This window comes from Chlorocebus sabaeus, chromosome 20 (genome assembly GCF_047675955.1).
Source record: "Chlorocebus sabaeus isolate Y175 chromosome 20, mChlSab1.0.hap1, whole genome shotgun sequence".
In the NCBI taxonomy this organism is placed as follows: domain Eukaryota; kingdom Metazoa; phylum Chordata; class Mammalia; order Primates; family Cercopithecidae; genus Chlorocebus; species Chlorocebus sabaeus.
The window spans coordinates 60366764-60393502 of NC_132923.1; the positions used below are offsets into that span (position 1 = coordinate 60366764).

The following is a 26739-nucleotide window of genomic DNA, read 5'->3' on the forward strand; positions in this document are numbered from 1 at the left end:
AGGGAAATGGCCCTAGTTACCCATTTCTAACCCAGTAAGTCAGAGAATTGAATGTTATTTGTGATCTTCAATTTATAGATATACTTCCTAGATAAATACTTCACTCAGATAACATAGGCAAAAAAGAAATTACATATTACTGGAGGTAATTCTGTGATGATGGCAGTTGTCAAACGGTGCTAATCTGAACTACATGGCAGAAGGAAAATGACTAGCTCATACATTGTCAGGGTAATAAATACCTAATGAGCAAAATTGTAAGGCAAATAGTAGGTTGAACATACACCCAAATGTTGATTCTTGACTCAAAAGTTAGAGACCAGAATGATTTGTCTCTCTGTCTAGAATGATGGAACATCACTCCCTTATAAGCTAATGAGCAGCACCATCTGGTATAATTACAGAGGAGCAAGATCTTAAGAAAGTGAAGAATAAAATGACAGAGCTGCAGTAGGACTTTCACAGGAGGTTAAAAAACTCTTCACCATGAAAAATATCATAACAAAAATAAATGTAGATGTTTGTGCAACAATATGCCAACAGAATAAAGATTATAGGACCAAATGTTCAAAATAATTGAATGTGACTTGATATCTTAGAATTCTCTACCATGGTGGTTCTTAAAGTGTGATCCCAGGACCAGCAGTAACAGTACCTGGAATTGCGTTAGAAATGCAAACTCCTGGGCCTCAATCCCAGAACACCAACTCAGAAAGTCCAGGAATGAGCCCAGCAATCTGTGTTTTAATCAGCACCCTGTGTAATTCTGATGCAAGCTCACGTTTGAGAACTTCTGTTCTACTAATCCAAATAAGAATGAGAGATTTTTGCTGTTTCTCCTGGACACCAAAGAAATCAGAAATCAATTCTGTTTAAACAACTGGTCCACGTGCTGAAGAATAAAAATCAGTCAGACCAGTTCCTTGAGTGAAATGATGATCTCTTGGATAAGACAGCTCCAATACTAGCAACTTTTTATAAAACAACAGCAGAAAAAACAGCCTTAAACTTATAACTTAATTGCACTGTTTCTGAGTGGATGTATTTTTTTCTTTAAGCGATTAAAGACCTCCATGATAACTTTTTGCAAGTTTGCCTGAATCCTTTATTTAATTGTTTTTCTACCTCTAGGTCATTTATTTAGCAAATATTGTCTACTACACAATATATATTCTTCTAGGTGCTTGAGCTATATTAGTGAACAAAACAATGATTCTTGACCTTAGAGAACTTATATCCCAGTAGGAGAAATACACAGAAAACATTAAAAATTAAAATAAGTAAGTACATTATATAGAAGGTTAGAAGGTAATGCTATGAGAGAAAAAAGCAAAATAGAACAAGGTAAGGAAAATTGGGAATGCTGGGTATGTGAGGTAAGGATTTCAATTTTGAATGTTATCACGGTAGACTCATCAGAAGTGATTGGAAGTCACTGTAAACATGTGTTTTTATTCTAAGGAAAATGGAGGACTATTGCAGGATTTTGAGCAGGAGAGTGACATGATCTGAATATGTCAGAAATGCTTTCATTAATTTTCCTCTTAGTCTATATACAAATTTATTCTTCATTTACGCAGTTGGTTGAAAGATACCAGTACCAATTTTTTCTTTTCTTTATGCTCATCATGAAGGCATTAAAAAGTAAGGCAATTTATTTTCTTTGTTACCAAAGAAGAAAATATTTTCTGGAGGGCAATTTAAAGGTAAAGTTTGGTAGAGAAGCTCAGGTTGTTTTATGAGAGTTTTCAGTTCTCCTTTACTTGGGTATTTTGTTTTCTGGCTTCTGTGGTGGTGCTTATATTTGCCTCCTGAAGCCCAAGAGTGTAACTTTGACTTTGGGTACTAGGGTTTGCTTTCTCACCAGGCAAGTGACAGCTAACAGCATTGGGAGTGAAGCCTTGGAATTTGCTTCACAACTGAAGTGAAACTAAAATGGAAACCTGTGTTTGAAGAATGGCTCTGCCAGTTACTTATTAAAAACCCAGTGCCCAACCACAAAAATCCTAGAGAAGGTAATAGATTTGCCAGCCTTTGGGTAAAATAAAGCAAGAGGTCGTCTCTCTAAATAGAACTATAGAAACTTTTCTATCAAAATCCAATCCTAGAACTTGCCTCTTTGGCATTGCTGTGACCCTTCTATGCTGAAAAAAGTGTTTTGAAATTCACTAGTATTTCAACAAATGGCAAAGGGACTTTTAAGTTTAAAAAAGATATTAAGTGTTATTTCTTTTATTCATCCATTTATTCATTCACCCATTAAATGTTTACTGAATACCTATTAAAGTCAAGCATTATGTCAAGGTGCTTGGAGAAACAAGGCTGGTGTTCTCTCAAATAGTTTATGGACCACTTGAAGAGATTAAACATAAATAGCAATAATGCATGGTAGAAAGTGATTATTTCTATAAAAAGGAAGTCCATAACCCTACAGTGTTTGGGGGAAGTATGAATTCTGTAGGGATATTACAAAAGGCTTCATGAAAAGGTAACGTTTGACTTGTTCATAAAGTATGGCCTGCATGTGTGTGCATGGTGATGGGGGAAAGTGCAATATAGGCAGAGGGAACTAGCTCTGCCAAAACATAGAGGTAGGACTAGATAAGTAGTCATGTATGTGCGAGGTAAAGAAGACCTAAACGAGCACTGGTAGTGATAATAATAGAACAAAGAAAAGGAATTATTGCTGAGGTCAATTCAAGGACACTTGAAACATCTGTGTGCCCTTTAACTGAAAGACAGAGAGTGAAAATAATACATTCTTTTGGTACTGTATTTTATGGCAAACCACCGCTATGCTAGGTCTAAGAATAAAATGGAGATAGGCGTAGTCCCTGTCCTTAGGAAATGTGTTGTTCAGTGAAAGAAATGAACAAACATAATTCAGATACACAAGTCTCTAGCTGAATTCTTAAGGACTTCTCCGAGCCCCATTATTAACTTGCTGAGGAAAAGGGCAGGATCACAAAGTTAGGATACAACAGATTAGGATCCAAGCAGATTACCAAGCTATTTGGGAAACAGATATTCTTGACTTATGTATTTATTTGGTTCAAGAAACAATGAATGTCTTTTACTTTGTTAATAGCACAACTCAAAGTGCCATCTGTGGATGAACAGGATTGGCCAGGCCTGGAAACTTGTTAGAAATGAAAATTCTCAGGCCCTGCCTCAAATCATGTGGGTCAGCAGGTGGCTTGATGTACATTAAACTTGGATAAGCACTGTACTGATCTAGAGGACTTACTCTTCACTAAGAAAAGGAGCTAAGGGGTTTTTCTCTGTCCGCTCGGGGCACCCCTCCCTCTGTCTCTGTACAGGGAGCTTTTTCCTTCTTTCTCGCCTATTAAACTTTCTGCTCCTTGAAACTAAAAAAAAAGAAAAAAGAAAAAGAAAAACAACAAGAACAAAGAAGGCAAGAAAAAGAGCTAAGTAGAGGAGTCCATGTAGGTCAGTAATACCATATCTAATAAGAAGTCTGTTTACAGAGAAGCAAAAATTCAATTCAGCAAACATCTGTAGAGCTCTTATAACACCCGACACAGTGAAAGGTATTTTGAAATATTTGCCCAAGCAATTAAAAATCTAGTAGTACAGATGGGCGTAGTATAGGATGAAAATTCTCAAAACAACCAACTCTGTCTTAGGAAGAGTCAAGCATCCAAGAATAGAGAAAAAACAGAGATTGCTGCTGGCTCATATGTTTTAAAGACAAGAATGTAACTATCCTTAATTGTCTTAATTTTGAACTAAACTTGGAGAATGAGGCATAGTTCAAAAAAATATCTAAGGAGAGGAGAAATAATTGTAAGAGAGAAGTAAGTCAACTGCAGAGATAGATCCCATGATACATAAATAAATACACCCTTTAAAGCCTGTATAAAATTTAAAAGTCTGAATATATTTTAAAGAAGCTTCTCATTTAAGGCCTACTTTTGCCTTTGAGTTTCACACCCTTTTGGGGGTTTAAAAGCCACCACATCGAGAGAACTGTTGAGCATACGTGTCTACTGGGATTTTTTTTCTATACAGTATAATTTGTCTGAGCATCTGGCCTTTTGTCAAGTCATCCTCTGGCCCAGAGAACTTTATTTCACTCAGTAGACTGCTTGCAAGTCTTGATTTCCACAACCACAGATATTCTGCACAGCTTCTTGCTTTAAAATATGATCACTGAGCTTGAGATGTTGCTCCTGTTTTAATCCTAAATTGTCTTGTCAAATATATCAGAGTTTCACCCAGTATATTTGTATATGTGTGTGTGTGTGTGTGTGCACACGTGGGTGTTTTTAAACACATGAAAGATTTATACTGATATCTTTATAAATTGCAAATGCCCCTCCCTACCTCCCATTATTAAAATAGATCGTTCCTTTTTTTTTGAATTTTTAATTTCCAGCACACGTGTATTACAGGAGGCCTAATGTAGGTCACTGAATGCCATCATAAATAATGGTAAAAGGGAAATTCCCCTGTTTCATAATGCTTGTTAGCATGAAAACACAACCCTGGATGCAGTATTATGCTTTTTTACTAAGGAGTCCTACGGATCTGCCCATGACTGCTGCATGAACCTTTTGTTCCTGCCAAATTCACCAGCTGGAGTGGGGACATTAATTCATTTTAACAGAGGTTTGTCAGCGTTGCTCCCAAAAAAAGTGCTGAGATACTTATATTTGCAAAGACCATCTTCAAAATGAAAAAAAAAAAAAGAAAAAGAAAATACTGTTTTTAATACTGTCTTTCAAATAAGATTGTTATACTTTGCCTATGTTCTCTTGGTCAAAGTTTTCCTGAGGTTAGCAGGTATGTATTCTGAGTTAGGAACAACCAGACATCTGTTTGCGGAATCTAGGTATGGCATTGCTTTGGGCAAACTATGCACATTTCTGTACCCCATGGCTGACTCTAAGATAAAGCTAGCATAGTTGTTTTATTTTGGTTTTGGTTTTTGCCCTCCACCTTCCTGCTATACTGTGTGTGTGAAGGCAGCTTCCTTTTGTGTTGATAGAGGGACCTACAAGAGGATTTCCAAATTTTCAAGGAAGAAGACTTGAAACACCTTTCCACTCTAGATATTACTAAAGGTTTGCAAACCTGAGGGATGAGAGCCAATTTCATCTCTATACTTGACCACACAATGACACAAGAAACTTTCAAAATGGCCAAACTGAAATAGCAAAACCTGGGCTGCCCTTAAAACCCTTGCTAGCTTATAAAACTGTCACCCCCAAAGATAGCGAGGAATGACACATCGCTGATTTCTTTTTCTCTCCTTAAGATTGAGTGGGAATGGATGGAGCAGGCTGGCAAAGATGAGCCAGGTAGAGATCTTGATACTGTATTTACAAATCAGTGTCCCATTTTGTGTTTTTAGAAATTGATTTTGTGCATTCTGTTTCCTAAACAGTCTTTAAAAATGACTCCCTTTCTTTTCATCCTCTTCACCTGAGGCAGGAACATCTTGAAACACTGATTCTATTTGCTGCTAGCTTTCATTAATTTCATCCATCCCTGAAGGTGGAGCCACATTGGCACCAGCTAATTAAGACCTATTTAGGGCAGCTCAGAATCCTTTATCAGCCCAGAATTAGCTTTGCTCTTTTAATGGGAACTATCGCTTTCTCAATTATTACTTAATTAAATAATGTGCCTATATTTGCAAGCATATTTCTAAAGTGCAATCCAAGCTGCCATTGCCCACCTACCCACAGGAAAGCAAAATATCTCACATTGGCTCTCAACTGCTTCTTTAGAAAAGTTAACATTCCTTTTGCATATGTGTGTGCCAGGAACATGATCACATTCTTCAATGTTAAGTGTGGCACAATGTGCCGCTGTCAGCCCTACAGCATTTCTATAATATTTCAGTCTTAAGATGTATTAATGCAAATGTGTAAATGTCAGCAGGCTAGTATTATTTATGCATACCAATCATTCAAGGGGAAGAGGTATTTTGGTCCAGATTGTTTTGAATATAAAACCATTAATTTCAAAGATTTCTGGAAGAAATGAAAGTTCTGTAGAATTCACAATACTTGTTTTCCAGAAGTATATTTGGTAGGTGACAATCTAAAAGTGACCACTAACAAATGAACCTAGAATTAAAAAAAAAAAAAAAAAAAAAAAGAAAAAGAAAAAAAACCTGGGTCCCAGAAGATATAGACAGAAAGGGAAAGCAGCCTTCTCTTTCTGCTCTCTTAGCCTTTCCCACAAGGTCACCCTCTCTAATTGACAAGCCAAATAATTTTAGACAGTAACTAAAAAAAAAGCAAATTAAATTCCATTTGCTTCAAAAAAGGTATTCCAATATGCCTGTGAGTTGGCCTAAACTTATTCTAAGACATTTGAATGATATACATATTTCTTCTACTGCTTCATGTTTCCTCAACGAGGAATTCCTTAAGACAAAAAATACAATGCTGGCTGGGCGTGGTGGCTCACACCTGTAATCCCAACACTTTGGAAGCCCTAGGCAGGTGGATCACGAGGTCAGGAGTTCGGGACTAGCCTGGCCAATATGGTGAAACCCCATCTCTACTAAAAATACAAAAATTAACCAGGCATGGTGGTGCATGCCTGTAGTCCCAGGTACTCAGGAGGTTGAGGCAGAGGGATCGCTTGAACCTGGGAGGCAGAGGTTGCAGTGAGCAGAGACCACGCCACTGCACTCCAGCCTGGGTGACAGAGTGAGACTCCATCTCAAAAAAAAAAAAACAAAAAAACAAAAAAACAAAAAAAAAAAACTCCACAATACTTGGAAAAGTGAAAACATGCCCACCTTAAATGGAAAGGTTATATATTTATTTAAAGTATTTTTACAATTTTAAGAAGCAAGCTGAGAAGCAAAGTTTTCTTTGAGGAACTCCATGTAATCATTTTCCTATCATGAATCACTTTAACTACTAGTGACATATTTTTTTAATTCTATAAATTATATATAATAATGATGACATTGTCTCTATGTTAAAAACTTGATAATGAAAATAAGTACTTGCTAAAAAGTTCTAATAAGTACAGGCAAATCAAACAAAATAGCTTTACAATTAAAGCAAAATTAAATGGACACCCCTTATTCTCTATTTCCTCATGCCTGCAGTGATGTATACCACTGAATTCACTCCTATTTACTTAGGAAAAAAATGTCAAAAAGTTTTTCGGAGACTATAACCAACATATACTTTGTGAGCACAGATCCACACAAATGCTTGCCATTCAAATGTTCTTTGATGCAAAATATCCTTAAAGTGTTTACCATAATTATATTGCTTGTTGTGCTGTTATTCTTACTCTAAGATTAGTGTATATGTGTGTGTGTGTGTGTGTGCCTGTGTGTGTGTATGTGTTGTGGAATAAAGCGGATGAATAAGTACATTGAAATCTCTGAGACCTGTGATTGTCAGCATGTTAAAAAGAAGGAACAGATGTAGAATAGAGGATGTAAACCTAAAACCTGTTAGCCCTGGATTTGAATTGAAAGTTTTGGTTTGAACTCATAATGATTTTATCTTTAAACAATATACACAGTATATATTGTTTATATGCTAGCTCTGTCCACTGTAAAGTCCAAGAAACAAAGACCAATCCAGTAGCAATGAGCAGCCATGGTGCTAATATTACGCTCTCTTAACTACTAAAAGAAACTGATGTTCTTTGGAGAAATGTCTGAATGCAGGTCTGCCTCGGAATATGTACAACAAAAGCCTGAAACATCCCATAATACTAGGAAACAAAGAAGCTATCAAAGGCTACTAAGGGCATGTCAAAAGGACTCAAAGCCAATTTGAAGAGGTTCCCATAGGCCAAAATAGGACAATCTGAGCATAAGGGTAAAACTTTAATAAATTAAAATACTTCAAGTATGTTTAAGTCTGTAAGTTAATATGTAAATATCAATAATACTGGTCACCTATAGAGAATGCGAGGAAACTAGTACCTTAAAACTGGTAAAGAAAGAGGAGAAGAGTATTGGTTTCTATCTCCTAGTAACCAAATGAATAAGAGGGTAAATTACTCTTAATAAAGTATATCAGCTAATGAATAAAAAGGATATGATGAAATAGCACCATTGTGCAATCCTAATAAATTATTTAATCTGGCAAATAATCATTAATGGTATCTAACATAAAAAATAGAAAATTAGAGAGTATTTCTCCTGAGAGAAGAACCACCTAATGGATTTGGCAAAAACAAACAAACAAACAAACAAACAAACAAAACCTGAATCCAACCAAGCCTCAATACACAAATATCAGTGTAGAAGAAAAAGAAAGAACATGGGAATGTGATTAACAAATCTAGATTGTGGAAAACTCTATACAACTAATGCCTAGGTTTCTTCAACAACAGATAGAGAGGGAGACAGAATAGAGAAGGAGAGACAGGGAAGTAGCTATACAGGTTAAGAGAAATATAAGACACATATCAATCAATTGGTATGTATGAACCTTATGCTAATCCTAATTAAAATAAACTATGAAAAATATACCAATGAGACAATTGGGAAATTTGAAAACTAAATATATAATGATATTAAGGCAGAATTGTTGATTTTTATGTAGAGGAATGGTATTAATTTTAAGATTCTTTATCTTTTAGAGATATACACCAAAATATTTATAAATAAAATTATATGATATCTGAGATTTGTTTCAACATAATCTTTGGTGAGAGAGAAAGTGTGTAGGGGTATAGATGAAACCATAATGGTCATGGATTTATAATTATTCAAGGTAAGTGGTGGTTATACAGAGGCTCATTATACCACTAGTGTCTCTACTTTATAAGTTTGACATTTTCCTTCATGAAAAGTTCAATAATATATTCTAGCTTGAAATTTGACAATGAATATCAGATTGCCATGGGAAATTCTTAGACAAGAAAAGTCTTTAACGTAGGTGTCATTAGGATATAGACTGGGAACAGCAGCTTCTGAGGTCATTTTGGTCAACATTTTGTTATCCAACCAGGCTCTACTTAAATCACCCGTTCTGTCCATTTCTAAAACACTAGCATAGTTGTCTTCTCTTGTCTGGTTGGAGTACTCAGTGAAGTAACCAGACAGAAATAGACTCAGTGAGAAAGATAAGAATGCACCATAAACTGAAACCATATTTCGGTTTCTTCAACTCTCATTTTGGTAACTCTACCAATCGAATGACACCCTGCAAATTAACTTTATCAACTGAGTAAAATTACCAGCAATTTTCCTACTATACAGCTTTCTTCATCATGACCAGTAAGAAAATGATCTCCCAAAGCTATTCTCTCCCAGTTCTTTTACAATTTACAAATATTGATGGTGTTGTCTCCATGAAAGCTCATGACAAAAGTCAATGTGAAATAAACACATAAAAACATGAACCAACAGCATGCAAAGCTCTTCTCTGATACCCCTCCCCACCCCCCGCCAAATGACTCTAGGGCTTATAGTTATGTCTGGGTGATACTTTGAGGGTTAACTCTAACGAAAAGTCAAATACATCTCATTAATTGCAATGCTCTGGGCTGATGAGAGACAAGAAATTTCCAAAGCCCTTTGTGAATAGGCTTTATAATTATATAGAATAGTGTGACATAGGACCATATTTCTTTGAAGTGCCATACCTTTTCCTTTCATCTCTACTGCCTGTCATTTTGGACAGTTTATGTTACATTGATTCAAATCTCACCTTTGGGATCCTTCTTACTAAGTCATATAGTTGGAGGAACTAGTATTTCATGGCTATTTCTGTCTTGTATTTCATATGAAGCTATGTATTTTTGGTGCTCAGAAGTACAAAATGTTAAATTCAGATCAACCCACATTACCAAAGGAGAGTTGATCCACCTAAGATTTTTAAATAATCATCAGCATTCAAATTACATCCAGAGATATCAGAAACTGCACCCCCCTAAGCACATATCTCAATACAGTTAAAAGCTTAGATTTGATAATATTGCATAGTGAAATACATATACTTTGAATAAATTGGAATGCTAATATTGGTACTATAGCAGATGCTCAATTTAACCATGATATTGCACAAATAAGCAAAATTCACAGATAATTTAAAACTTTAGCTATTGGTTTCAATATCTTCCTTTAGCAGTTCTTTATTAGTGCTAGATATAAGAACCAAGATTGATTTGTATTTCCTGTTTTCTCTATTTTATAGTTACCTTTCCAAAAAGGAAGAAAAAATGGCACACAATCCAATTACAGGAGAGATGAGGGAGCTGGAAATGGAGCAAACAGAGGACATAGGACAAGGAAGGGGAAGGGAAAGAATGAGGCAATCAGGCTTCAAGGGAACAAAGTGGGAAGTGTAGTTTACAGAATGCTACAGAAAAAATATGGATGTAATAAAAAATGCAAATTGGTTTTTGGATAATTGAATGAATGGTATTTATAACTCATTTATTTCAAAGAATTCCAAGGCTAATGATTTTAAGTGACATATAATTTCAATATGGTATTCTGCTAAACAAGTTAGACACCAAGTTATGATGTTCAGGATCACAGTGCCTATTTGCATGCAAAAAGCTATACAGTCTTATTGGAGAATCAATAGCCTGTTCTGTTTGTGGTCGCAGGTAAAATTTTGGCAAAATTCCCAGAGGAGTTTAGACTAATGCATAATCCTAAAGTTCCTTACTATTACTAGGTTTTGAAACAGAAATGTTTAGGCTTCCTCTTTCAGCTGAAATCCAACTTAATCAATAGGAAATGGAACAAAATAAGAAAAAATCAAAAGATACCTCGGGGAAGTATCCAATATTTCTTGGAGACTCAAACCAATCAGAATGGAAAGAACAGGAGGTAGTATAGGTGGAATAAATGAGACCTCAGGCTGGATTATCAAGTAATCATAATAGTCAGAACATACAACAATCAGCTTAAAAATAACTGTTTATTTTACATCCTGCAAAAGGAATCAGCAAAGATATAGCATAAAAGATAATAAAAGACAATAAAGCTGCTTCAGAGAGGACTCACCTGTCTTTTCCAGTTTCCTTCTTAAAAACTCCATCACAGTAACTCATGCGCTTCTCTGTGGTCACATATATTTGGGCATTCGGATAGATATCAACTGTCTTTTTCAACATGTTGTAAACGATGCCATTGCCATCTTTCCTCATATTGCGGAAAGGGCCCCAAATAACATAAATAGTAGTATTCGCTTCCTTGAAAAAATAATCAGGGTTTTTTAGCAAAAGAGGAACGCTGGTATGGGACACAACTCGAATCATGGTCATGTGGCCAACATCTTCTTCATACCCCTTGGTGGGGGCATTGTTCATTCTCCAAATGCAGGAGGATCGATCTATTTCATTTCCCACTTTCTGGCCAACCATCTGACCTGAGTTTGACACTATGGCACAAAGGTCACAGTCCAGTTGCAAAGGCTGAAAAATAGAGAAAGAAGGTATGTAAATTAATAAATTCCACTTAGTGAAACAAGTTCCTCTAGGAAAACAAAAGTTCAGATGTTGTATAATTACCAAATATGGATGTATCTCTGAAGTGCCTACAAATACCAAACCTACAGTCTCTGCCACAGATGATCAAGTTAACAGCATGCTTCCATTCAAAAAGAAAACGTATACTGTCAAAAAATAATTTTATTTTCTATAATCCCCATGGGCTGATTTAAAATTATAGGCAAAAATAGTTATTTGTTTTCCACTCTAAATGATAAATATTTTTATTCAGAACTGCAATTTCAGGTGAAATAAGAAAATATGAAAAGATTTGATCTTTGTAATAAGGTTGGTGGCTATAAAAGAAATGCAAAAGAAACATATCCAGGGATCAATTATGTATTTTGCTTGTATGCATGAATGGTTATGAGCAATTAATAAAAATATGAAGAGTTCAGCAAGCAATGAGGTTACAAAAGAGATTTTTGGAACCAGTAACTACTTAAGATAAGTCCCAGGCTAGCAGAAATATTACAGAGACCCTTTAGAGATTCCCTCAAGTCATCATGTTAATTGACTTGTGTGTTTATGTTTATCCTAGATGGATAAGGAAAGGCTTCCTTTTAGATGGGAAGGTATATACAAAGGCAGTCTCTAGAGCTAGTCTAAGTCCCTTTCTCCGTTTTTATTTAACCACGGAGATAACAGAGACTCGTAGAAGTTAAGCATCAGCTTTCAGGACTTGGAGATGATAAAACTTCAGTGTTAGATTCAAATCTAGATCCTCTAACTCTAAGCCCACTGCCCTTTCCATTATTGCTTGCTTTCAGTTGTCCTAAAACAACCAAATAAATTGCTTTTGCTGCTTCTTTCCCACATAGTCACCCTTTCTTTTAAAACAGTAATAAAGAAGCAATGTGCTTTGTTGATATACATCTTTCTCATCTCCCTTCTATGAGATTCCACATCTTGTATCTGACATTCGATCTTGAATTTTTATTGTGCCTGTTGGTGAGTAGCCTCTCTCAACTGGGTACTGTCCTTGTTTTATGTATTGTGTTGGATTATGTCTGTCCACTAGACAGTAAACTATGTCAGAACAATGTCTATCTTCTTCATTTTAACCTCATTCCCCCATTAGTCCCTGAAATATATTAAAGGCTCAATTGGTTAAGTTAGGAAGTGAAAGCAATTGAATTAAAATAATTACATTGAGAGATAAGCTACTGCATAAAAATCAACCAGTTAGTCATCATACAGCTGTAACATCATTGTTCCTATCCATGGTAGGCACTCACAGCAGTCACAGAGCACCTACGATGTTTCAGGTACAGTTCCAGGGGTTAGAGTTCAGCAGTGAAAACTATAAACAAAAATTCCTGTTCTCATAGAGCTTATATTCAAGTTGGGCACAGGAGAAAGGCAATAAATAAACTATCATACCATGTAATATGTTAAATTTGGCTAAATACTAAATAGAGAAAATTAAAGCAGGAAAGGAGGTTAGGAGGTATGTGTGTGCAAGTGTATGTGTGTGTGTTTGTGTGTGTGTGACAGAGAGAGAGAGAGAGAGAGAGTTGGTGGAGTAATCAGAAAAAGACCTTGCTGAGAAAATAATATTTGAGGAAAGACTTGAATGAAGTGAAAGAGTTGGTCATGAGCATAGTTAGGAAAAAAGCATTCCTGCAGAGAAAGTGCAAAAACCAGTGCAAATACCCTGAGGTAGGAAAGGAATAACAGGAAGAGCAATGTAGCCTGGCAGAGCCAGTGGGGAGAGCCAAGTAGGTACTGAGGCCAGACAGATAGCAGGTGAGAAATCACTTAGGGCTTTTCACTTTGTGTGAGATGAAGCACCATTGAAGGGCTCTGGACAGAGGAATGACTGAACTGAGTTTTAACAGCTTTGGCAGCTGTGTGGAAAGTTGATAAAAAGGAGGCCAGGGTGGAAGCGGGGGATTAGGCTGCTGCTACAATCCCAGCAAGAGAGGATAGTGATGTAGGCCACACTGAGTAGCAAAGGAGATGGAGAGAAGCTGCTTATGTTCTGGAAATATTCTGAAGGTACAGCCTATTGAATTGACCATAGATTGAAGGTGGGATGTAAGAGAAAGACAGGAGTCACGGACAGTTAGCTCCAGGTTTTCAGCCTAAGCAACTGGAAGGCTGAAATTTCCTTCAACTGAGAAGGAAAGAAGCCTTTAGGAGAGCAGGATCTGGGAGGAAGATCAGGAGCTCATTTTCAGACCATTTAGATTTGAGGTGCCTGAACACAGACTCTTAAGTCAAATGTTATAACAAGCTACTCAAATTGCTTCAAGAACTTTTTCTCCCTAATTAGTAAAGTAATATGGGAAACTCAAAACACTAAAAAAAAATGGATAAAATGATAAAAAAAAAAAAAAAACCTCTCCATATTCTCATCATTCAATAACACTACACCTATTTTTGTCATTTTTTTTCCTTTCTACAGATATTATTTTAGACAGGTTGAGAAATGCCCTTTACATAATTTGGCCACTTTGGTTTCTTACTTAATGAGAAACCATTAATCGAAAATTATCAACCTTTCCCATGTCAGCCCTTAGAGATAGTTTTAATGCCTGCTCAAGATTCCATTATATGGATATACCATATCTACCAATTTGTCTACTGCTGGGCATTTAGCTATTATCTGTTTTTTCCTACTATAAAAAAGTGCTTTGATAAACATCCTTGTGCTTCCTCCTGCATTTTGGATGCTAACAGTTATTACATTAACTTAAATTAGTTTCTTTTATTTCATTTTTATTTGTACTCCTATAAAATGTGCTAGACTGACAAAGGCATCTGTTTATTTGAAATGTCAAAGATAAAACTTTTCAAAAAAACTTGACTTGCAGAATGCACAAAGGCCCATTTATGAGTTGTCTTAAAACTCTGCTATTAAAAGGACTATTTATCACCCCTGTCACAGTAAGGTTTCTCAACTGATATGAGTAGCAGGTGGTCCAGGCATCAGATGAGAATAATTCCATACAAAGTGAGTGAGTGTATTGGGACACTTGGAAAAGAGAGTTTTATAGATTAGTGCCATAGCGAAGACTTCACCAATGACCAAAATGGAGGCTCAAGGAGGTGTGCTTTGGGGTCAGGCATTGATTTAAGACCCTTCCTCATCCTCTTAGGAGCCTACGTTCTTTTACACAATAGAGAAGAACATAATATTCTTCTTGCCAGACGATTTGCAGCAGAGCCTGACATCCATTACTCTTAGCTGAGTCCTCCAATTCACTTAGAGTCATGCACATCAATGCCTGATTTAAATTGTGTGTGTCATATGGCATACTCCAACTTATCACCAAGATGCATATGGTGCGGGGGGTTACATTCCATTTACTATTCTAAGTCGCTTCATTGTATAATAAAAGCATGGTTGGGGTACAGCCTCTACGAATTTAAACAATCAAAAAGAAGAAAAAGAAAAAGCCTTGGATATGTTCAAATCTATAAAATGCAGTAAATTACACTGAATTTCCTATTCATTATAACGAATTAGCCAGTTTTGCTGTAACAAGGCTTAATTTAACTAATAAGAATCAGCATACTGGTCTCACTTGACAATTGTAACCTCTGAAAGTGATCAATTAAGACATCACAATCTGTTTCATGACAACATATTGGGATGCCACAGCTGTGCAGATTATGAGGTCAGCAGCTAACTAACAACTTGAGGGCAAACATTGGGAACAACAGCCTTTTGTTTATGTGACAAATATGTCGTTGGGCAGAATATTATGAACGCAACGGTTTTGAGGGTAGATGGTGATCTATAAAATTGCCACTTTGTCTTTTTGTTTAACTATTCACTTGACCCTACTGTCACCATGGCCATCATCTTAAGAGACGTTTATACTTCTTGGTCTATACTTCTAGGTAATAGTTTTGCCTAGCCATCTGCCTTCCTGAATAAGGTACCAGGAGACATGGATGAACATGATAATTGCTCTATTTTACCACTTACTTGCAGGAACCATTTTCTAAGTATGACAAGAGTGTGGGGGCCAGACGAAGGAAACATTCCCAATCACAATCAGGAGCTTCAGGTAGCACAAAAAGTTTGTTTGCAAAGCCCAAGGGTCTCATTTATATATCTGAAGGCACCTTCAAACTACAGTATGCTATGATAAAAATAAAGAAATACCTAGGCACAAATGGACAATTTGACCCAAAATCTGCTCTTATCTAGTTATCTCAGTTTTTTTTTATTAACTTTATTGCTGCATCTTTTGATCTCAACTTTCTTTGTTAAAGTGTACTGTTATTTCTTGAAGTCATTTATATTACCGGATTTGGGGGCTTTGCTTGGAAATTTATTCCATATGTCTTCACTTACTCAGTTCTGCTTCAGTAAGCAGTTATTCTTTCTTTCTAGACTGAGGCCCTGGATTTTCCAAGACCTTTGTTAAGATTTATCTGGTTCCACTTTATTAAGCCACATCTAAATTTTGAATTCTCCCTTTATAGTTGAATTGTATCTATTTTTTGCTTTTTTCATTAAAAACAAACTTATCTTCTTCATCTTGTCTCTTGTGCACTCAAAACATCTTTGAAAATATCTTGTATATTCAAAATACTTTCACTGGGCTTCAGCTGTGTCTATAAACTGAGAGCAACACAAATATTCAGCCAACCCTGTCTGGGTCCCTGTGTCCTTGTTAAAGAAAGTCCACACATGTCAAACACTTCCTTTTATTTAAGGTCTAAAATATTGATTTTTCTTTTATGGTAACAGCACTATATTTGCTTTGGCTATTTTCTTCCTCTGCAAAAGTATACTAACTCTATACCAGCACATTTGGTTTCAAAACTATCAGCTTGAGAGGAGTTAAGAATTTGGTGACATCTATTGAACAACCACATAGTTTTTATTTAGCACTTATTCTGTGCAAAGCATTGTGAAGAGTAAAATAATTTTAAAATTCTAATCAGTGTGAACTTAATCTCAGTACACAGCACTAAGCTGTGTGGGGGAGTTTCATGATCAACTAGAGTCAATTCGTATGCTGTTTTAGAAGCCTAAGGGATGGCTTTGTAAAACAAGTCATTTCTCTGCTAAAATGAATCATGACATTTTGCCACCTTACAGGAAAAAATGACTTCATTATTGGCTGGGGCACAGGTAGAGGGTGAGAGAAAGAGGAAGGGAAGAAACAGTACCAGAGAGACCTACAAGTATAGCGTAGTAGATTTTTTGATATACACATGATTGAATGCCTATTACAGGTCAGTCCTCTTTCTCAGTACTTTATTACATTATTCCACATAATTTTCATGGTAGATTTTTCAAGCTACCTTATTTTATTTTCCATTACTGAGTTGAGGAAGTTGAGATAAACGTGATATCCAAAGGACATTAGATATCTTTCAGGTTAAAAAGAAGAGCATATGTTATCTTTCAGGAAATGCACTCACAGCAGCATTAGGAAATGTGGAATATCAAAGAAACAATTATTACTGATTTTCACTATTCTTAATATACATATATGCAAACACCTCAAATCTTGTTCACTATTATATTTAAATTATTTTAATTAAATCATAGATTAATGCTTTAAACATGCTTATAATCAATAATCTTACCAAAATTATTTGCATGTGAGCATAAACAAACTTTCCTTTTTGGCAATAGGGCTAGCATGACATAAAAACTTATTGAAAATGTTTTTCTTGATATTTTCAGCTTGAAATATGGCTGAAATTTCAGTCTAAGAGAAACTAATCATGACCAATTTTATTAGTTTTTAAATGGTCCTTCACATCTGCTTACTCAATTTGCTTTTCAAACTGTTTCTTTCACAACAGCAGTGAAAGATTCTCAAGCAATAAATAATTACCATCCATGTCGGGGAAAAAAGACCATGGCAGATGATACTATTTTCTAAAGTGGTCTCCAGGACTAAAGGGAATAATATCTCCCCACTGCCCAAAAGCCTCCTTCACAAATTCACTGTAGAAACTCACACTGGCCATTTGCAAGTCCTTGGAAATCAGTGTTCTTTGAAGACTGTCAAGAGGTCTCTAACTCGTGAATGACTCTTCTCTTCTATGAGGATCCAGGACAACGGCTGACTGAGGTACTATGTTCACACGATGGGTCTTTTTATACCATGCCTGTTTTTATTTTTATTTTATTATAAGCATGAGTATTTGAGAGGCATGCAAATGAATTCGGCTTTTAAAAATACTGAAGAATGTAAGTACAGAGGAATTAATTCCCTGTGAAGGTCCTATGTTCTCTGACACTGTAGAGTGGGGGGAAAGGGTAGATATTCTTAACTCTTTCTAAGAGTCTCTAGCATTTTTACAATTACTCAGCCTTATTTCTTCATTTGTAAACAACATATTTTATTGATATAGATTCTGGAAATCAATTTACCATGATATGCTTAACCAATTCTTTCCTGGTTAAGAGAGAAAGTGAGTGAGAGCGAGAGAAGGGGGTGGGGGGAGAGAGAGAGAGAGAGAGAGAGGGCCAAAACTGACAGGTTATTCACCCTGACCGGCAAGTTTCACCTCTCGTTGACTCAGAGTCACTTTTCTCTTTAAATTAATACATATACAGTAAAAGAACCCTTGTGTTCCTCCGTTCTAAATTCACACCCCCCACACACACATACGCACGCGCACGCACACACACACCTGTTACCTTCACTTAGCTGATGTGATTGCTCACTCTCCTAGGCCAGTTTCATCCTTACCAACCACCCTGGGAAAACTATCCCTCTCTCTTCTTTGGATATGAACCTGACAAATTGCCCTATCCTTTCTGAATGATATATTGGGACAACTGCCAAGCACTTTACATTTTAATCAGTAAGAAAAATGTAATATTTAACCTTTACTTTCTTCTCTCTGAATAAGCTTATAGACAATAGAATAATTAAAATTTGTGAAATAAAACTTGCAAAACAGTGGTTTCCACAGCAAAAAGGAACAGCCATGTACGAAAGGTCACCTGTCAACTAGTTCTAGTTATTAAATCTCTGCATTTATCACTAAGGTGGCTCTATGGAAAACGAAGGTCAAGACATTAAATTATGAAACAGTCAGGATTAGAAAAGGTCACCCAAAATTCAAGTAAAATTTAACCAAACCTGCTAATTCTATACCCTCGAAGCAAGTAGAAACAGCCAGATTTGAAACACAACATTGGATAGCTGTAATCTATCTTTCTACTGTAGCCCCATCTAGAAATTGAATTTCTATTGGATATCTTGAAGTCTAAAATAAAACTTGTTTATCTCAAGTAAAAACAAGAACTTCAATGAGTATTTCTAAATGAAAATCATTTCAACTGAACCAGCATAAATTATTAAAAACATTGTTTTACACTACTCTAATAGTTCCTTTCATTTCAACCATAAGGATGCCGTTTTAAAAATTCGAGATGGGACATTCCTGACACCTTAAATACTTTACAGAACAATTAGCAACTCACCACTCACTAATTTACTACTTTAATGTTGAAATAAAAAAGATCTTTGCTTTTCATTATCCAATTTGAATGAATTTGAACAAAGCAGGTTGAACAAAGCTCCAGAGACACACTCTTCAGTTTGCTGTCATTTATTCCTCTGCTCTTCCTGAATGTCTTTAGAGTTTTAGTTTTAGAGTCTTCAACATGTATAATGACGCCATTGGGGAATAGATTTTGCCTTTATTCTCCTTGATGTTCTTTTTGAGGTCTTTTAAGTGAAAGGTACAAAAGAGGCATTAACAATCTGGCATTGTTTTTATTGCTTGACAAAGAAAAAAATGTATTTTAATTTTTCCCGTGTTTCAGGAATGATTAAGCAAGCTGTTTTCATCTACACTGAGTCACTTTCAGCAGACCTCTAACTGTGAGCAAAGAATTGTGAAGACTGTTCTAGAGAGAAATCAACACAGTGCAGCCAAGCTCACCTGTAAATGTACTTCCTTGCCCCTCCACAAACCAGCATCTTCCAGTTAAAGCAGCTTTCTAAAGCAATGTGTATAAATCACACAGCACATAAAAAGACAGATTTGATAACTGACAGTTTAGCTCTGACTCTCTGTGGATTTGGGATGTGGCATTTACCTTGGTTCCTACCTGGTGACATTAAATCTAAGCATAAAACTTAATATGGGGGTGCATAAAAATGTTAATGTCAAGAAATAATCCTACAACAGGCAACATAAAGCTATGTTTCTCAGTTGCCATATATAACGTGCTCCCTTTATTTGGAAGTTCCTCTAGGGAATGGATCTGCATAAACATGTAGATGTGCCAGAGAAACACAACTTGTTTTCTCCAGAATGAGAGGTAAAAACCACGTTTTCTCCAACCAGGAAAGAATTTTCTAATATGGATGTGAATTATGGTAATAATTCATATTCCATTATTACTATTAGGTCACAGTAAAACTTGGATAATTTTATGGCCAACTTACCTCTAGATTTTTTTTCTCCTTTCAGGAGGATGATCTCCTCAGGACCTGCTGCTAAAATGCCAAACAGGAATGTCACGTAAAGAAGGTAAGAAAACTGATTCTTGCTATATGGTATTAGTGTAATAGAATGTCACTCAACTAGGAATATAGTTTTCAACTGACTATACATTACAATGACCAGGAGAACTTTTAAAAATGGCAATGGCTCGAGTCCACCCCGACCAAATAAGACACATAATTTTTGAAGATGGCACCTGCATATAATATTTTTTTAAGTTCCACATATGATTCCAACAGATGCCTAGGTTTAAGAAACATTCTCCTAGAAGAATTAAAAACAATTAAGAGAGGAGACTATAATGTTTGATCAAAGGGATGAAAACAAAACAATAAATTTGAATCCCTGGTGAAGATGCTGGGGTAGGAAATCCTTCCAGTTATCCTTCAAATACCACCAGATTGGCAAGAAGCACTTACACACGAAGTCAGCCCTAGAAGTCGGACATTTTGAAGAGCAAATGGAGAGTATACTGGAAGTCTGCATGTAGTGCCAAGCATGAGAACTTCTATTTCCTACAGAGTTATTGTTAATTATACAGTATTAGAGGCTTTATCAATGCTCTGGCTAGAATTTTCTTTGGAGATAAGGAAAATCATACTACCTAATAAATTCTCTTAATTTTCATGTGTGATTCCTGCCAGCATATAAAGCTAGTGGTAAACGAACAGTCATTGCCATTCACTCGATACAGATTTTTTTTTTCTTTTTTCTTTTTTTTTTCTTTTTTTTTTTTTTGCTTTCTGGGCTGGAGGATACTTTAAGGGTTTATAGTTTGAGAGGAGGAGGTTGGTAGAGATGGAGTGACTGAAAATACAAGAAAAGGAGCACTGATGGAGTGAGAATACATGGGAAATAAGACTGAAAAATTTAAGCATATAGTTGGATTGATACCCTTTAGAGAGGCAGAAATACATCTTTCTTGGAAACAGGAAGAACGAATAAGGAATGAGAGAAGAAACAGGTTACTTTATAACAAAGGACTCCAACTAGATTCACTCTAGGTTTTCGTATATTTCCAAAAGGAAGCAAGTGTTAATTGATGAGAGATAGGGTACTTAGAGGTACAGTTAACAGACTTCAAAATAGGATGAACTTTTGAGAAAGAGAATACTTTGAGCAAGAGAGTTGAGAATAAAAATGATTGCAAATGATGTTCAGCTAGAATTTACAAACTATAGATATGCGATGAACCTACTATAAGGTATGTATTCTGCCTCAATAATATTCAGGAGCACAGAGGCAAGAATGAAGAAAGTCGCTAGTCAGGAGATTATGGCACACAGTGTACTGAAAGCTGAACATTGGAAGCTGAGAAATAGTCATGGGCACTAGCAACCTGGATTCCACACTGAAAGTGGAAGAAAATGGTGGCGAAATGAGTGAATGGAAAAGATAGGGAAGCATGACTGTCTTAGGGGGGTTATGTACATTCCTTGGAGACAAGGAAAGATATATTTACATTGTATATTCCAAGACTAGGCTTATTTTAGGAATAAGGAGAAGAATGTGGCTTGCATAAACTTTGAGTTAAAGGTCTGTGATTGCAACTGGGATAGGTTCCAGGAAAGCTGTACTATGAGATATGCCTCATAGTTTCAAGAGGAAAATCCAAAGTACAGAAGATATTCAACTTCATTATTGTTAAAAAGTACCATCATGAGAAGTTTGACTTCAATAATGTTAACTTTCAAAATTCAGAGCGCCCTTCTATGGAAGATTACTTAGCTGGGAAAAATGTGTAAAAATTCATCCCTAAACCATCAAAGACTTAACAAGATGGTAAGAAATTACCAGCCCGGAGAAGACCAGAGCTCACTAACACTAAAGTCTGCTTTTGCCCTAGGGGCATTAGTGATTCTGGAAGGAATAGGTGAGCTCTGTTTCTGGAAGCATGTTGGGCCTAGAAGAATAGAAATCAGAATCCAGAGCCCAAGGGTAAACAAACATTCACTTTGAACTAGGATTACTAGATGTATTGTAAGATTAAGTCTGAACTGGAAATCAACCAGTCTTATAAAATCCGTCAACCTATTTTATGTCAATTTGTTGTGTCTGATAACCTCAGTTTTGAAAATTGTATTGTGTGTTCCTGAACTTCTATTGATTTTACACACCTAGAACAACCAAAGAAAAATCTTCTCTGGAGGAAGATAATATCATCCTAGGTCTCAAATCATGGTTACAAATAAAGTTTTAAGCACAATGCCCAAAACACAATTAAAAACTTCAGATATAAAAAGAAACAAACCACCATTAAAGAAAACCAACAAAAATACATAAAAGCTCCACAAATGGAATTACAGGATATAGACTAAAACAATCACATTTACAATGTTCAAGTGAAAAATTTGGCAGAGAATTGAAAACTATAAAAAGTGACAGAGCAGATGTGTAAAATAGTTACTTAGAAGTTCGAGAATTGATAAATATAATACATGAAATAAAGAACTCAAATGAATTTAACAGCAAATTAGATAAAGCTAAAGAAAGAATTTATTAAGAGAAAATAGAAGCAAGTACTCAGAATGAAACATGAGATTTTAAACACTAAAGTAAGAGACTCAATACAATGAGAAGGACTACTATACATTTATTTGAAATCTCAGAGGGAGAGAAGAGACAAAATGGATAAAGGCAAGTCAGTGAAAATTTTTCAGAATTTATGAGAATTCAGTAATTCAAAAGGCTCAATTACTCTCAAATAAAATAAATCCACGCGTAAACATATCATAGTAAAGCTTCATCAAACAAAAACAAAGAAGAAATTTTATAATTAAAATTATAAAATAGCACACAACTTGAGAGGAGGTATAAAGTTAGAAGTGTTTTAAGTATCTTCCATTGTCATGAGAAGAGGGTAAATGTACTAAAAATAACATTACATTTTCTTTTTTTTTTTTTTTGATGGAGTTTCGCTCTTGTCGCCCAGGCTGGAGTGCAGTGGCGCGATCTCAGCTCACTGCAACCTCCGCCTCCCAGGTTCAAGCGATTCTCCTACCTCAGACTCCTGAGTAGCTGAGTAGCTGGGATTACAGGTGCCCACCACCATGCCCAGCTAATTTTTATATTTTTAGTAGAGACGAGGTTTTACCATGTTGGCCAGGCTGGTCTCAAACTCCTGACCTCAGGTGATCTGCCTGCCTTAGCCTCCCGAAGTGCTGGGATTTCAGGTGTGAGCCACCGCATCTGGTCTAACATTACACTTTCTAAGAGAGCAGCAGTTTTCAAACTTTTGGTCCCCAATCTCACTTATATTCTTAAAAATCATTGTTATTTTCCTGAAGTGACAGGCCCACTTCATTCATTTTTGAGAAAATGTCTGCCAAATGCCAAAATCTGAATATTCATAGTTTGTCTGTTGGCTGTTCTTTCAAGTAAAAATGGTGTTCAGAAACTTACAACTCTTTGCAATTCTTCACAATAAAGTTGGGGAGAAAAATAAATTATTGTAATTTGAAATATTACCAGTAAAATCAAATGATCATCTCAAAAGTAAAATCATTTATCTTAACAGATGCAGCAAAAGAATTTGAGAAAATTCAATATTGACTAATAATTTAAAACTGTTATTTAAGGAAAATAACAGGGAACTTCCTTAGTCTGATAAAATGTTTTTACAAAACAAAAATTCTGTAACAGACATTGTACTTAATAATTAATGTTAAATTTTTGGAAGCTATCTCTTTGAAATGAGGAATAAAACAATAATTTCCACTATCACCATTACTATTTAATATTATACTGAGGTCATGAAAAAATAAAAAAAGTTTGAAGATTGAAGAAGAAACAAAAATATAATTATTTACAGATTATATCATGGTATTAACAATTCATATATAATTTGTTATAGTTTTTATTAGAGTTAGCAGGATTGCTAGATACAAATCAGAATACAAATACGTTGTATTTCAATATAGCAACAATAAAAATTAAAGAAAGGATACCATTTGTTACTGCCTCAAAATATTAAATACCTAGGAATAAGTCTAATAAATGACGGGCAAGACCTCTGTGGAGAAAATAACCCGTTTTTATTGAGAAATATTAAAAAGGATCTACATAACTGGAGAGACATAACATGCACATGGAATAGAAAATTCAATGGTGTAAAGAGGTAAGTTCTCCTCAAATGAATCTATAGATTCAAGATAATCTCAATCAAAATCCCCAAATACCACAATATTTCTTCCATGGAACTCTACAAGTTGATCCCAACATTTTTATAGAAATGCAAAGGGCCAAGAAAGCGAATGCCCTTGGTGAACAGGAACAAGATGGTGTGGACACAGGGGCAGACACATAGACCCATGAAACATAATAAAGACCCCAAGTATTTGTGATGAAAGTGCCAAACAGAGTACTGGGTGGACGAAATTAGACATTTTCAAAAACGCTGAATAACCTCATGGAAAAAAAAAGTAAATCTAGACCCTTACCTATACACAAATTTCAGTTCCAGGTGAATTGAAAATGTGTATCTGAAATACAATAGAGTAATGCTTTAAGATGAAGGTGCAGGAGAAACTTTTCATACCATCAGGTAGGAAACATTTTTACTAAACAAAATAGAAAAGCACTCACAGTAAAAGAAAAGATTGATAAAATGAATTATACTATCCTTTGAAAGACATTAAGAATGAAAAGCAGGCTATGGAGGGGGAGAACATAATCATAGAAAGGGTTAATATACAAAATATGTAACAAATTCCTATACATAGATAATAAAAGTCAGCCAAAACAATAAAAAATTGGCATAAGATGCAATAGAGTAAAGCGTATAGTAAAAGATTTGATTTATATAACACTCTAAGCAAGCTAAAAGTAGGATATTTTCTTAACATGGTAAAGAACATCATTTTGAAACCAAAATCCCCAAACACCACAATTAACAGTACCCTACCAGAACAACACTGATGTATTGTTTTATAAGAGGTTAGTAAATGTTCTTCAAAAACAGTGTTCTATGACAAATATATTGGGAAAAGTCACACACTTTCTCCATCTCTAGGAGATCGTCAAAGCACATTAAACAGTAAAGGTTATAAAAGCCCATTCACTAAAGAGATCTGTCTCATTTTTGTTAATTCAGAGTTCTAGAAAATTATTTAAAAGACTCTCATTTTTGTAGGAAATCAATTAACATCTCGTGGAATAATGGTTTGGAACATAATCTAGAAACTCTTAACTAGACATATTCTTACTAGGACTGGAACCAAAATAAGAATGTCCACTAATATTTATTTTATGTTGTTCTGGAAGCTCTACTCCATGTAATTACAGAAACCCAGAGGCAGGGTAAAGGGAAGTATTAATACTGAAATAAAGAAGAAAAAAATCATTATTTACAGATGATACAGTAGTTCTCCTTGCAATCACATCAACCAGAGAAAAACTATTAGAACTAATAGGAAAATTTAAAAAGTAACCAGCTACAACATGGATATAGAAAATCACCAACAGTATATCAGCAAAAACAAAATAAAATGAAACAAAAGGAAACAAAAAACAGACCACAGTAGAAGAAATCTAATGTGCAATAGTAACCAAAATGCAAATACATGGGAAAAAACAGAGTAAGAGATATGCAAATGCTCTAAGAAAAATGAGTACCCTGGCTAGGCATGGTGGCTCACACCTGTAATCCCAGCACTTTGGGAGGCCGAAGCGGGCAGATTACCTGAGGTTATGATTTTGAGACCAACCTAGCCAAAATGGTGAAACACCATCTCTACTAAAAAAAAAACAAAAAAACAAAAAAACAAAAAAACAAAAAAAATACAACAATTAGCTGGGCGTGGTAGTGGGTGCCTGTAATCCCAGTTATTCACGAGGCTGAGGCAGGAGAACCGCTTGAACCGAGGAGGTGGAGGTTGCAGTGACCTGAGATTGCCATTGCACTCCAGCCTGGGCAACAAGTGTGAAACTCCAACCCAGGAAAAAAAAAAAAAAGAGCGTCTTATAGAAGAATGAGCTGCAAAAATGTCTGTCAGTCTGGATATTTAGCTATAAGTGGTTTTTCAGGAAAAAATTTAATTTCTACACCAAAACTAGCTGCGTGCTGAAGTTTATTTCAGGTCTAAGATCTTGTGATCTTTAGTATTGGAGAGCTAAACCCTTTGAGTTATAACAATCAGCTATTAAGATTTAAATATAATATTTATATTTGCTTTGGAGTCATTCATTCCTTTACTGCTTTGGTAATTATAGTTTGAAATCCCTTTCTTGTTTGAATAATTACTTTTAAACTACTTTAAATCTTCTTCTAGATATTATGGGCTATTGACCCAGTAAATGAGATAACTGAGCCCACAGTATTTTTACTGCTTTAATGAAGTGCCATTCTAAAATGCTTCGTCCCTATGACTATGTAAAGCATAGTAATTAGCTAACTGAAAATTACCATCCTTCTAGTATGCAAGACTGCAGAAACTAGGCAAACTAAAGAAACTACTCAGACTTTAGAAGATTAAGATTAAACCAAAATGCTATATTGAATACAATGGTACCTACTGGACACAGTTTCAGGGCCAGATTTCAGACTTAGGGAACTTTCTTGGTATCTTCCCCAACATATTTGGGAGAAAATACTAAGAAAAGACTATAGACTATCTATGGGATCATTTTGATAAAGAGCAATAGTGGCATCAAAAAAGCAAATGTCAACAAATTTAGTTTCAAAGACCTAATTGGCTTTTATTAGCAATTCATAAATTGAGCAACATCCCATCTACGAAATAGAAAGGTGCTCCAATGAGCTAAGCAGACAGAGGTGGGCTTTCACAGTGGGGAAAAAGGCTGTAGAAAGAAGAAACAAGGAATAAGAAG

General features: G+C 35.5%; 1 protein-coding gene across 1 annotated transcript in view; it reads right to left on the reverse strand.

Moving 5' to 3' along the window:
* The window catches only part of ST6GALNAC3 (ST6 N-acetylgalactosaminide alpha-2,6-sialyltransferase 3), a 557649-nt gene that overhangs the window by 206937 nt on the left and 323973 nt on the right, over nucleotides 1–26739 (reverse strand). Inside the window, exon 3 of the mRNA XM_007978248.3 lies at nucleotides 10979–11388. Coding sequence (XP_007976439.1) covers nucleotides 10979–11388 — 410 coding nt within the window. The remainder of the gene's footprint in view (nucleotides 1–10978; nucleotides 11389–26739) is intronic.